Raw genomic sequence first — 12,431 nt, 5'->3', positions numbered from 1 at the left:
AAACCTTCCGCGATGGCAGAAACCGCTTTACATTTTGGGTACATCGTGCAGACGATTATTAACTCGATTGACATGGATAATCGTGAGCTAGTTATAAACCAAAACCCCTGAGCTGACGAGCTGAGTCCGGAGTTGTCGACGTTAGTCGAAGAAGGGATAGATAAACTTCGTGCTTTTATACCCGACACCACCCTTGTCGCAGCGCTGGACGCCGTGGACCGGGATCGTGGTAGGCATCCATCGTCCAGTGACCGTCTATTGATCCACTGAGCTGACGTTGCGGATAGTATTGCGATACAAGACCACATGGGGAAGGTGCCACTACGAGGTTTTCGGTTCAACCTCCACCTATTATACTGTTTTTCCGCAGCTGGGATTTTCTGCGAAGGTGTTCTGCTACTGCACATGTCCCGCCTTCGCATTCGCAGTCTTGGTGAGCAACTCGCATCTTATGGTGGGTAGATCTTTGTCGCCAAATATAGCCAGTGGCCTTATTACCTTCCAGTGTAAACACGTCCTGGCTGTGTGTCTTGCAGAACAGCTGTCGAAGTGTATTGAACGTACGGTGACTGATGAAGAATTTGTTGCCCGGACTACTGCCTACCTGTGATGCCCTGGACTTCTACTTCCGAAGCCTTGTATTAGTCCATGCTGTCCCTGACATTGCATCGATACTGAAGTAGGGCACATGACAAACGGATCATGGTACAACTCCTATAAACGATGATCAACTTCGCACCCCACTTCATATCGAAGATGTGCTTCCAAGTGGATTATGCAGTCCCATCTCCAGGTTTCCAGTACATGTCCCTGCGCTTGAGCAGACGAGGAGCAATATGAATGAGACTAATGCCCTGTCCAGTTCACAGCATCAGAATGTAGGGTTTATATGTGCCCCATTTCCCCTAGCCACCATCCACGGAAGGAAGAATGATGTAGTGAATAAAGGGCAAGCCAAGAGAAGCGGCAGGGATTCGGTACGATGATTCGTCAGAACTAATGGTTGTGTTACAAGCTTCAAATGGACGAAGACTGCAGCGTTGACATCAATGCAGACGAGAAGACACCAAAAAGCAAAGTATCAGATATGATGATGGGCGGCAGAAAGTAAAAGTCCGAGAGGTATTTTATAATTCAACGTGCTTTAGGGCCGACCTTTAAGTCAAATGTCAGGATTAGCGCCAATGCAGCGCTCCAGACTTTTGGAGTAGTTTGGACTACCCCTCTCTCCTAATCTTGTTTGTTACTCTCCCCACAACATGTACGGACAATACATCTTTGAGAAGACGGAATCAGTGCGGATGGAACTCTGCTATTACTGTCGTTTATGGACCGCACTACAACGAATGCTTCACAGAGGATGGGTGCGTATCGACGATGTCTTTGGGACATGCTCTCGTCGTCAAGCCTGGTGAGTACTGTCTAGCTCTTGAAAACTTCATCGATAGCGCGGGCGAACATTCATACATCTGACTCATTCAAATCTAGCTCGATGTCCCAAACAGGAGAAGCCGGGCGCGATCGTCCACGTTGAGGTATAGTTTCTCTTGTGAAGTCGGGCATATCCGATAGTGGGGAAGGTGATGATATGCTCGAACCGAGCTCGGCATCTCGAACTGGACTACGAGTGCACCGTGGGGTTACTGAGGGCACTTCCTTGTTTTTCTCCTTTGGCAGTGAGCGCGTTGGTGCCACACTGGCGGTATTCGTGCTTAGCGGAACATTGACTCGGTTACTGAGTGAGAGTGTTGCGTTTGTTGTCTTGTTGTGAAAAGGTTTTTCGAACGCCTCTTTGATGCGTTTCACTTTCACCTGTCCAAATCCCGGCAAGTTTTGCAGACGATCAGACGAGGCCTTCGCGATATCAGCAAAGGTCTACACCGAAAAGATGAAGATAACGACCTGTATCGATCAACGCAGAACTTACACCCAGGGAAGTACGCAAGGTTGCAACATCGGTCCTGTTGATCTTGTTGATGCTGGTGAGGGCAGTTCGGAAGATGGTGTCATAATCCTTGTCAGCGCGTTCCTTAATCAAGTCCGGAGGCTTGTGTTCAAATTGTTTGAACGTCGCGATGTATTGACCAGCTTCTTCATTGCTAAAGCGTTGTCAGCCAAGGTCGAAGAAGTGAAAATGAGCCCACCTCCATGCCACAACGATGGTGAGTGAATTGATGAGACAAACCTAAAACGAAAGTCAGCGCACGGTGAATACGAATCGAACCAGTAAATTCCTTGGTCAGCTCCCTAATCAATTCTTGATGCTCTGTCTTGGAATCAGTCAAGAGGGGGGGTGACAGTAGTATGGTGTACTGCGATACTAACGACGTCACACATGATGAGCAGTATCCTGAGATTGTACGACTTCCCCAGCTTCGCTATACGGGTGTGTATATACTCAGGGTGCAACCGATGGTATTTCAGACTAGCATGGAGGATGAGAATAGAAGCGAATCAACACAGACGTTGAGACGCTCACCTAAGGAACAAGATGCAGGTCGTACGACCGACGTGGTAGTCGGGCACAATATCACCAAACTCTTTCCCGACATGGCGGATGTACTCGAGGACTGGATTCAGACGCTTTATTGGCAGTCAGTGAACCTGGGATACAAGAAAAGATAGGCTCACCTGGTTGGGGTTTATGATAATGTTGTTGCCGGCGCCGGGCTGGACGACAGGTGGCTTTGTCTTGGTGGCCATGTGAAAAGTCTCTAAGGTAAGCGCTTGAGCGAGAACGTTGATATGAAAGTACAAACGTCCATAACGGCAACGGTGGTTGAAGCGAATATCTCGCTTTTTCTACTAACCACTCCTTGCAAACCGAAGTTACCCCGGTGTCCTATACCACGCCCCACCACGCTACGTCCCTACTAATAGCTAGTGGTCCAACCCACATGGATAAGCTCCCGATCCACAATGAAGTTGTGGTCGCGCGCTTTCGGCCCCGAACGCGTTGGAATTTCAAGTATCTCAGCTTACTCTGCGTTTGTGGCGTCTATGTTGCGGCTCAATGGTCACGATCCATCTCTCGTACTGTTTTCGTTGACGATGAATCTGCTTCCTTGCCTGCGCACGCACGAGAAGCGCTGTACAAATGCAAGATGCTCAGTGTAAAACCAGGACCACCTGATGATTTCTACCAGAGGTCCCAGTCAGACCGCTTCGTCGAGGGAACACCTCCAACTCTGCTCCGCAATGCATCTGTCTGGACCGGAGACTCCCCCGGATATGAACTGCGCGGTGTTGATATCCTTTTGGATAAGGGTATCATCAAGTTCGTGGGGCGGGCGGACCAGGGATCGCTATATGGATACAATCATCTTGTCACTGTCGACGTGGGTGGAAGTTGGGTGACACCTGGGTATGCATCTCTCGGTCCAAAAGCGCTAGAGTACTGATGAAGATTCCTTCCTAGGATCGTTGATATGCATTCTCATCTAGGCGTTGATAGCGCTCCGTCCCTTGCTGGCGCTAGTGACACCAATTCTCTTAAAGGTCACCCCCTTGTTTTGTTATGTGATCCTAACATCTGAAACATCGACATGATGGTCATTCTAGGTCCGATTTTACCGTGGTTGCGCAGTCTGGATGGATTGAACACACATGACGATGCATACCGTTTATCTATATCTGGAGGAGTCACTACTGCCAACGTTTTACCGGGTTCAGCCAATGCCATCGGTGTGTAAATACAATATTTCTGTCAGACCAACCTCATCTCTGCGAAGGTGGTCAAGCTTTCGTCATCAAGCTCCGCCCCACTGCTGAACGCTCACCATCATCTATGCTGCTCGAACCACCCTATATCATTAATGATACCCGTTTTGATCCAAGCCTGCCTCCCCGCTGGAGACAGATGAAGTTAGTCATCCTCTCGTTTTTCAGATAAGAAGAAATAGTCTGACTATTCTTGCAGGCACGCTTGTGGTGAGTTAATGTGATATTCACCTTCAATTAGGACTTTGATTGAACATGTGATTCTCAGGGGAAAATCCAGGTATGTACACTGATGAGGGAAATCGCTGTGACTAACGCTCCCGTTTGATAGGTCGTGTCTACGGTAACACTCGCATGGATACTTTTTGGGCTTTCCGTCAAGCGTACAGACAGCTTCCTTACTATTATCCTACATCGCTCTTATGATTCCGTTATAGATACGATGAAGCTAGAAAGATTAAGGAGAAACAAGATGACTACTGCGCGAAGGTTGTTACTGACCAGTGGAAAGGCCTTGGAGACTTCCCCGAAGATTTGCGACTGGAGGCTTTGGTTGATGTCCTGCGAGGCAGAGTGAAGGTCGGTGGCTAACTTTTTGTAGGAGACGTACTAACGGCGGTCTCTTTAGGTCCATACCCACTGCTACGAGGCTGTCGATTTAGATGACTTTGTTAGAGTGAGTCCGTGGATGACCTGTCAGGAGAAGGTCATTAAGTATTTCAGCTTACGAACGAATTTCAATTTCCACTGGCTGCCTTCCACCACGCCCATGAAGCCTATCTCGTTCCAGAAACATTAAAGCGGGCATATGGTAGGTCTTCATCCTGATTATACATGTTACTCTGTCTCACGCGTGTAGGGAACACGCCAGCTATTGCCGTGTTCGCAACTAACGCTCGTTACAAGCGCGAGGCATACAGAGGTTCCGAATTTGCTCCACGTATCCTGGCTGAAAATGGCATCGATGTAGTAATGAAGGTTCGTACGCCATCATCCGTAGATTGTTCCGTTTAATACCGATCTCAGAGCGATCACCCGGTATTGAATTCTCGTTACTTGCTGTATGAGGCACAGCAAGCCCATTATTATGGATTATCCCCCGATCTAGCTCTTTCTTCCATCACTTCCGTGCCAGCAAGGGTTCTTGGCTTGGATCACCGTATCGGCTTCATCCGTGAAGGTTAGTGTCTCCTTGGTAGTGGTGAAGAGTGTCTAATGGTTTGGCAGGCTATGATGCAGGTAAGCTGACATGTGGAATCCAATGATTACTGGCCGATCATTTACTGGCGCCCAGATATAGTTATATGGGATAGTCATCCACTGGCCATCGGAGCGACTCCTATACAAGTTTGGATAGATGGAATCTCTCAACTACACAATCCATACGTTTCTGCGAAGCCATCGACCCTCCAAAGTGCTCCATCTACACCGAATTTTGACAAGGAGGCCGCTGCAGCCGTTAAATATGACGGCCTCCCGCCCCTGTCAACTGCCTCACCTACGACTAATGTAATTGTGTTTACCAACGTCGGAAGCGTGTTTAGCAAGATCGGCACGGAAATCCAGCAGGTATTCTCGGCTTCCGATGCCGGTCGTGGTGTAGCCATCGTGAAAGCGGGAGAACTGTTGTGCTACGGCGCGCACGCTGCCTGTGTCAACCATATTACCTCAAATGAAATGGAGTGGTCTGATTTGGACGGCGGGTCGATCTCGTGAGTGCCTCATTCTCCACCGTGCTCTTGTCCAAACAGCGGTCTTCTAGTCCGGCCCTGGTGTCATACGGGTCCCCTTTGGGCTTGGAAGAAATTCACGGTGAGAAGTCGACTCGTGATGGTGTAGTCCTCGATCCACTGGCGCACCAGATCCCCGATGTTTTAGAGGGGGATGAAGTTATCAGAGCTGTTGACGGGCTACTTTTTGCCACTCGCGATGCTCTGTACGTCTTTTCCATTCTTCGTCGTCCTGCAGAATCTGATGTTTCATTGTCAGGCTTGCCTACCGTGCTGGTGTAACTTCTGCCGTGACAGCTCCTACCTCCAAAGGCCTTGTCGCTGGGTTAAGCACCGTTTTCTCAACTAGTGCTGCACACGGGCTGCAGGCCGGGGCTGTTATTGAGGATGTTGCTGCTCTTCATGTTAGTGTCAGTCACCGGTGGTCAGGTTCACCTAGCGTGAGCACTCAAGTTACGGCCCTCCGCAATCTCTTGCTACATAGCAATGAGGGAACACCCTTCAACCTCGCTGCCAAGGTGAAGCATTTCAGTTGATATCACCAAGGTATGTTCTGAGAGGTCATAAATAGGGAAAAATTCCTCTTGTCATTGAAGCGGAGAACGCCGACATTATTGCAACTCTACTCAAGTTGAAAGCAGAAGTCGACACCCACACGGGTTCTAGTATCAGATTGACGATTTCAGGCGCAGCGGAGGCACATATACTCTCCAAAGAACTTGCAGCGGCTAACGTTGGTGTAATCGTGTCGCCTTCAAGACCATTCCCAGAAGAGTGGCAGAGTCGACGCATGTTGGTAGTCTAATTTGAGATGTTTTCGAGACATGCTCATGGAATTTCCGTAGCCTTCCCGGCCCTCCCTTGACTTACGACAGTGCGATCAGCACCTTGCTAGACCATGGCGTGACGGTCGGCATTGGTATCTTGGAACCTTGGAGTGCTCGAAGCACGCGCTTTGACATTGCATGGGTACGTTCCGTGGGGATCTATTCCGCATAACATGCTCAATATATCATAGGCGGCTCTTGAGAGTGACGGTAAAATATCCGAAGCTCAGGCTCTCGCTCTCGCTTCCACCAATCTTGAGAAGCTACTGGGTGCTTCTGCTCAAGGAGATCTGGTTGTGACTCGCGGTGGAACTATTCTTGACTTCGAAGCGAAGGTTGTCGGCATCATCTCACCGCGCAGAGGCCTATTCGAGTGGATATAACCACAGAGCAGATAGCAGACAACAGTATTACACAACGAGAGTAGCTTATATTTAACACTGCGCGGTTACTCAACCGGCACCAGAGTTTGCTTGATGTAGTCGCGGATCATAGGCAAGGCCTTTATCATAGTTTTGATCGGTTTCACCTCATCTAAACCACATGGTAAGCAAGGAAAGGAGAGAGAATGTGCGTGCATACCAATCCTCATGACACGTCCATGTCGCTTGAGGATCTTGTTGTCCGGTGCGAACGCTGGATGTTGAGGATGCACAATAACAATCGAGTTCTGTGCATAGTTAGGTGTGTGCCTTACAGTTAGTACTTTCATCTAACCTTCGCGTACCAAGCTTTCAGTTCGTTGGAGTCCTTTGGTATCAGAGGTATTTTTGCTGTTCCAACGACTTGCACAACCAGATTCACATATTTAATCATGTTCGCGGCTGTCCCAGTAGTCTATGTCAAAAAAATTCAGAGGTGGTATCACTGATTTCACGCACGCCTCTTCTGAAACAGATCCATCAAGGTTTGGCATCCCTGACCATGCCCAATAAGAATGATGCGTTGTGCATTTGAGAGCCTCGAAAGTCACTTAAGGCACCGCGGAAACCAGGGGGATGCCAAGACTCACTGGATATAATTGTCCCAAAGATAGACCAAGAGGTCTCTACTAGGATTTTCTACCATGTTATTTTTCGAACGCTGTGGATATCAGAGGTTTAAACACCACTCTGTCAATCAACCTGCACCCTACCATATTTATGGGGAGGGGGGTGGTCGAGAAGGGTCGCGGGAACATGTTGACGTCCACGAGAGCGTACCCCTCACTTCTGACCCATGCGATAAGTTCTTTAGAGAAATCGATCTGCAGTGGCGTCCCAAAACTCGAGATCATCAAGAAATGGAATACACGGGGAACGTACAAGGTATGAATGCTCGAGATTGACGTCGCACATGGGCATTCCATCCAGCTCGGCACAAAGGTTTCCGCTGACTCCTTCAAGTATCTTTCCGTCGGCCTATGAGAATACACTCACAATTCATGCACGAACATAACGATTGTCGTGTTTTCCAACATATCATCTCTGGGATCTTGTTAAACATTCACATCAAATAAAACCTTGATCGGTTACGCACGTGCACATTACTTGAGATCCATAACGTTCCTCGTAAGCAGGCATCAGCGGGACCTGCAGCATACGATATTGAGAATATAAGAAATGCTGCCGGTGACCCTTGAGGATTTCTGCGGGACATGATAATAGACCCAATCACAAGAGACAGTGTCCGCACCTGGTATTGAGAAGGTAATTTCGTCCAAATCTAGCCAAGGTTCGTTGAGCAGGTATCAGAGATCGTTCTCATGGAGTGGTACCTTCGCGAGGCTCGCAAGCCTTCGGGTTGACAGACTTCCAATATTTACTCTGCTCCAATGCAACCTGCCACACAGTTTCCGTACCGGCTTCTGAAGCTACCATCGGCGGCAACTCCGGAGGTGCCTCACCGAGCAATGTTTGAGCAACAGCCAAAGCAGAATTCGATATAGAATCGAGGTTGTAACCACCCTGGCCGCGACTGGATGAGTGATATTCCGAAATCTAATAGAACCACTGAACCTCCAGAGCTACCACGAGTTTCCCACCAGCCAGGCTCGAAAGCATGTGCGTCATATGAGCATAACCTACTGGTGTGACATGGCACTCGCCAAGATCATCTCCTTCGGCTGCATCAAAACCTGCCGATACTATAGGATGTATTGTAAGTCTGGCGGTAACAATGCCAGCGGAATGACATACTGATAACCAGTTCTGGGGCGAACTCCAGAGCTATGGGCATCACGATCCGTTGAAAGGCGTGGATGTAGTCTGCATCTGTCATGCCATGGGTGGGCCATGGGATATTGACAGAGCTGATACATGTCAGAAGGCTGTTGAGAGCACGGTCTAATGGACGCACTAGCCGAGACCAGGGCCTTCACCACACGACTCGAGACCACCGAAAGGTCCGCACGGATAGAACTGACCACGTTCGTAGCGATGTAAAGAAATGTACAACACGGATGGGTCATCATTAAAGGCACGCTGGGTACCGTTTCCTGAAAAAGTACGCAAAGTGTACGAGATGTAAGTGAGTGAATTTACCATGATGTACGTCCCTTGTGAGAGTGAGCTGAGGGCTCGGGTGGACGGAAAGTAAGAGCATACCAATCTAATATCAAAATGCGCTTGATCTGCGTCTGAAGTTGAACGACCTTGGCTGCAACAGCGACATTATTAAAGAAGCAAAAGCCCATGTGTTCATCGGGTTCGGCGTGATGTCCAGGAGGTCGTACTATGGCAAAACTTTTCTGCAGGCGACCCTCCGCGACGCTGAGACATGCCTCTATGACCCCTCCACAACTCAACCTCGCTGCCCGAGTGGTGCCGTTCATGACGAACAATGATAGGGAATCGTAGTAGCTCTCTGAGTCAGTGATATCTTGTGGCGTCATAGCTAGGACCGCAACAGTCGTGAGATGAGATACAAGCGGGGTGAATGGACGGACGTGCAATGCTAAATGCTCACCTTGTATCGCGAGTACCTTGTCCCAATGTTCCTGGCTATGAACGAGGAGCGCTTCGTTGCGGTACACAGGGCGTATTCGAATCTCTTTCATTTTCGAAAGTAATTTGGAGTCCTGAAAGGCTTTGCGTATTCGGGCTATGCGCTCTGGTTGTTCTGGGTGTCCATGCAGGGAGGAATGCAGAAGCATATCCGCAGAGTAGACATATCCGACTGTGTACTTTGGAAGTGTCTGATACGGCTCTGACTGCGCCCGACAAACTTGGTCGTCCTGAGGGGTCCAAATAGGTTGCTTGTCTTGTCCATCAACAGTCCATGGACGACTCATTTGCATTGTTCATGATTGTCAAATGATGGGGTGAAGGTTTCGACTTGGTTGGGTCATTCAAACTCAGTGCACTACTAACACTACTACTACTGACCATGAGGACTACTACATATTGGCAATGCAGGTCCCTATCGACTGTCCTTCGCTTCTTGATCCTCTTTGCACGCCATGTCACTCTCGAGCCGGCTGAAAGAACGGATATTCCACTCTGATTCACTCTTTTGCTGCATACCAATCCGTGTTGGCTTCGTGTTGATGACACTGTCGACTTTCCTCGTTGCTGGTGTTATATCCGCCATCGTCTGGTTTGAGATTTCGCGTATGTGGACTATGCTCGCCAGCCCTATTCCCCCTCAAATACTTCAGCAGATTCGTATCAACTCACGACCAACGAATGGGTCGCTTTCATACTGACAGGTGTCGTCGAGACCATCCTGTGCCTTCTTTCCATCGCCGGGTACCCACATTCTCATCGATTCGCTCCATACTCATCTCATCGCCTTCTACAGCTTCGTGGGTGTCGTTGCACGCAAGCAGTCACTCGTTATGATGTATACCTACGTCCTTTACGCACATGCGATCCTCAACGTTATCGTCGACGTGTATTTTTTGGTTACCATTCGCAAGGGCAATCGCCAACAGCTCGTGGACTACTGCGTATCTGTGCTTGCAGGCACGTCGATGGAATCGAGTTGCACGCAACTCAAGGGCATATCGACCTATGTGCTCATAGCTATTGTTGCTATCTTATTACTTCTCGAGCTCTGTACGTGCCGCCCTGTCTTCATCGTGTTTCTTTCTTCCAGTTCAACTGACTTGCTTAAAGATGGAACGGTGGTAGCCACCCGGTATGCATATGATCTCCAAGTGCAAGAGCGAGGCGATCGCCCTCGGCATCTTAGTTACTTTCATACCCCTTCCTCAAAGCATTCTCGGCAAACATCTGACGACGTCGAGCTACTCCAACGAGACGGAGCTCATGCCTCATACTCAGCGGTTCCGCGTGTAGATTTAAACGACCCTGAGGAACATGCCTTCGATACCGGCTTGCATTCCCCGACGGCTTACTCGCTGGTGCCCGTGTATGAACGTGGCTTATCGGTTTTTCCTCCTGGATACAGCCCACAGCCTTCACAGGAAACCCTCTCTTCCGACAGGTCCCGACGCATTCGGGCATTGTCCCTCCGACCGAGTAGCGACTCTTCCGCGGGGATTTCTCCTTCGGGTCTCGAGGTGCTCGGCAACAGGGAGCCATTGTCTCCCGACGAAGAGGAATGTCCAACATCACCGTGCACGGAGGAATTATCCACGGCAGCACATGTAGCACTCATGGACCATGCGGCGTACATACGCCCCACGTTCTCACCCCCTTAGATAAGGCATGAGGCGTTGCTATTAATCCCTAGCCACGCTCTTTCGATGGACCTGTATATTCATTTAATGACAGATGCTGTTGCCAATTGGACGTTCTACGTAGTGTAGCCCAGGTGTAACTAATGTAATGACTGTTCTGTGTTCGTGACTGCGCACGCTGCTGTTGCAGAGGAGTGGCAACAGAGCCAAACTTCTCAGCACTGCAACGCTTTGCAGAGAAGCACCACAACACTGGATTGACTAGATGTCATGCACAGGCGCCATGACGCCCAAAGACAAAATATCATCGACTCCGTGAGTGCCCAGTGTGCTCTCAACCTCTCAACTTACTGACATGGGGTGGTGATGCAGCTCGACCATCTCATATTCCAGCTATACTGCCTCTCTTTCTTTCTCGCGCCAGCCTTGTTGCCATTGCTCTGCAGGATATTCAGCCACTACAGGGAGGCCGACTCCAAGTTGTCCTTGCGCGCCTGGTTCATCTTGTTGTGTCTATCCAACCTGCCAAGTTTCTGGTCACACGTCAGAGATGGTGCAGCAGAAGGCCGGGCCATCGTGCTCGACTTTGTCGGTATGGGTGCGTTATGATTGGGTCGGCTATGGCATATCTTCGGAATTTAGTATATATGTTTGCAGGATATGTACCCTCCAAGTTACACCTCCTGCTGTTGGACGTCTTCATCGTGCTCCTTCAGATGGTCCTCACAACAATATCCTACGAGAAATCTCTACACTCATCCTCCTCGTCCGCGATCGCTGACGCGTCGCTTTCCGCACCAACGGCTGCAACTGCCTCACAACCGTCCACGTCCTCCTCGGAAGAAGAAATGCCGAAGCACAGACGCCATGAACCAGTGTGGATCGTAGACCTTCATATACGACACATTATCAGTCGCCTACGTGAACCAGCACCCCAAAGATCCGAGGCACATTCGATATTGCCACTCCCAAATACCACACCCTTGTTCATACCCCTTCATCTACGGGCTATCATGAGGCGACGGGAAGATGGGAGACGACGCGTTCAATCTCAATCTGACCAAGTGAATGAGGTGGCTGATACAGCAGGGGTCCCTACAATGCCTGGGGGCTAGATATAGAGGACCTTCGATGATCGTTGGTGTATTTTGTTCTGACCGCCATTGTACATGCATATATCCAACATTCGGGAAGCGGTCAGACTACCATTTGCGCTTCATCTGAGAGTAAGGGGCTGTCAAAATTTGCTGTAATTTGTCAAACGTCTTTATGAACCTACAGCCTGACGCAGACACTGTCCGAATTTCTCGAATTCCTGCTTGCAGGTGTCCTTGCGGACGTCGAGGTACGTAGAAAGGATGCATTTTCCATATGCAGTCGCCTCCGCCGAGCACGTCGTGGTCGAGTGAATTGCAAGACGTCTAAGCGGCGTCGCCACCTTGTCACTTTGAGTCTGCATCGAAGTAAGACGAAGGCAAGGGGTATGGGTGCTTAGTCAGCCAATTGACTGCATTAAAGTATGAAGCCGCT

General features: G+C 49.4%; 7 protein-coding genes across 7 annotated transcripts; 4 read left to right on the top strand and 3 right to left on the bottom strand.

The window, feature by feature from the left end:
- Positions 1–132: 132 nt before the first annotated feature.
- F5J12DRAFT_713097 (uncharacterized protein) lies at positions 133–610 on the top strand (the record flags this gene model as incomplete). Its single annotated transcript, XM_051740809.1, has 3 exons — positions 133–229; positions 288–454; positions 506–610. Coding segments are annotated over 3 exons (369 nt in total), but the record flags the coding sequence as incomplete, so codon positions are not given.
- Positions 611–1,461: 851 nt separating this feature from the next.
- F5J12DRAFT_712782 (restriction endonuclease type II-like protein) lies at positions 1,462–2,703 on the bottom strand (the record flags this gene model as incomplete). The annotated part of the gene is made up of 6 exons (XM_051740786.1): positions 1,462–1,875; positions 1,928–2,099; positions 2,145–2,185; positions 2,299–2,425; positions 2,480–2,583; positions 2,632–2,703. The coding sequence occupies 6 exons, from the start codon at positions 2,701–2,703 to the stop codon at positions 1,462–1,464; spliced, it is 930 nt and encodes a 309-aa protein (XP_051605116.1).
- Positions 2,704–2,897: 194 nt separating this feature from the next.
- Positions 2,898–7,152, top strand: F5J12DRAFT_946612 (composite domain of metallo-dependent hydrolase; the record flags this gene model as incomplete). Its single annotated transcript, XM_051749753.1, has 19 exons — positions 2,898–3,364; positions 3,419–3,498; positions 3,562–3,684; positions 3,732–3,864; positions 3,920–3,930; positions 3,989–4,000; positions 4,052–4,103; positions 4,158–4,299; positions 4,349–4,396; positions 4,444–4,531; positions 4,580–4,698; positions 4,747–4,900; positions 4,948–4,959; positions 5,015–5,432; positions 5,483–5,656; positions 5,710–5,968; positions 6,022–6,242; positions 6,296–6,419; positions 6,469–7,152. The coding sequence occupies 19 exons, from the start codon at positions 2,898–2,900 to the stop codon at positions 6,658–6,660; spliced, it is 2,829 nt and encodes a 942-aa protein (XP_051605115.1). The 3' UTR covers positions 6,661–7,152.
- F5J12DRAFT_197991 (histone deacetylase clr3) lies at positions 6,652–9,878 on the bottom strand. Its single transcript, XM_051738369.1, has 17 exons — positions 9,224–9,878; positions 8,863–9,151; positions 8,800–8,813; positions 8,615–8,753; positions 8,455–8,567; positions 8,275–8,402; positions 8,034–8,223; positions 7,952–7,981; positions 7,796–7,904; positions 7,696–7,743; positions 7,582–7,648; positions 7,413–7,523; positions 7,290–7,360; positions 7,159–7,238; positions 6,995–7,101; positions 6,860–6,947; positions 6,652–6,811 (listed from the first exon to the last, which is right to left on the bottom strand). The coding sequence occupies exons 1-17, from the start codon at positions 9,552–9,554 to the stop codon at positions 6,726–6,728; spliced, it is 2,001 nt and encodes a 666-aa protein (XP_051605114.1). The 5' UTR covers positions 9,555–9,878; the 3' UTR covers positions 6,652–6,725.
- On the top strand, positions 9,619–11,128 carry F5J12DRAFT_798772 (uncharacterized protein). The gene is made up of 4 exons (XM_051744240.1): positions 9,619–9,867; positions 9,918–10,005; positions 10,058–10,314; positions 10,375–11,128. Exons 1-4 carry the CDS (start codon positions 9,717–9,719, stop codon positions 10,920–10,922), a joined length of 1,044 nt encoding a protein of 347 aa, XP_051605113.1. The 5' UTR covers positions 9,619–9,716; the 3' UTR covers positions 10,923–11,128.
- On the top strand, positions 11,129–12,388 carry F5J12DRAFT_798769 (uncharacterized protein). Its single transcript, XM_051744239.1, has 4 exons — positions 11,129–11,216; positions 11,274–11,499; positions 11,559–12,121; positions 12,181–12,388. Exons 1-3 carry the CDS (start codon positions 11,172–11,174, stop codon positions 12,014–12,016), a joined length of 729 nt encoding a protein of 242 aa, XP_051605111.1. The 5' UTR covers positions 11,129–11,171; the 3' UTR covers positions 12,017–12,121; positions 12,181–12,388.
- Positions 12,169–12,360, bottom strand: F5J12DRAFT_711855 (uncharacterized protein; the record flags this gene model as incomplete). The annotated part of the gene is made up of 1 exon (XM_051740731.1): positions 12,169–12,360. One exon carries the CDS (start codon positions 12,358–12,360, stop codon positions 12,169–12,171), a length of 192 nt encoding a protein of 63 aa, XP_051605112.1.
- Positions 12,389–12,431: the final 43 nt, after the last annotated feature.

Source organism: Pisolithus orientalis (assembly GCF_024613125.1).
Source record: "Pisolithus orientalis strain OTSU chromosome Unknown F5J12scaffold_2, whole genome shotgun sequence".
In the NCBI taxonomy this organism is placed as follows: domain Eukaryota; kingdom Fungi; phylum Basidiomycota; class Agaricomycetes; order Boletales; family Pisolithaceae; genus Pisolithus; species Pisolithus orientalis.
The sequence above is the reverse complement of the archived record's forward strand: the minus strand, read 5'-3'. Positions and strand labels throughout refer to the sequence as shown.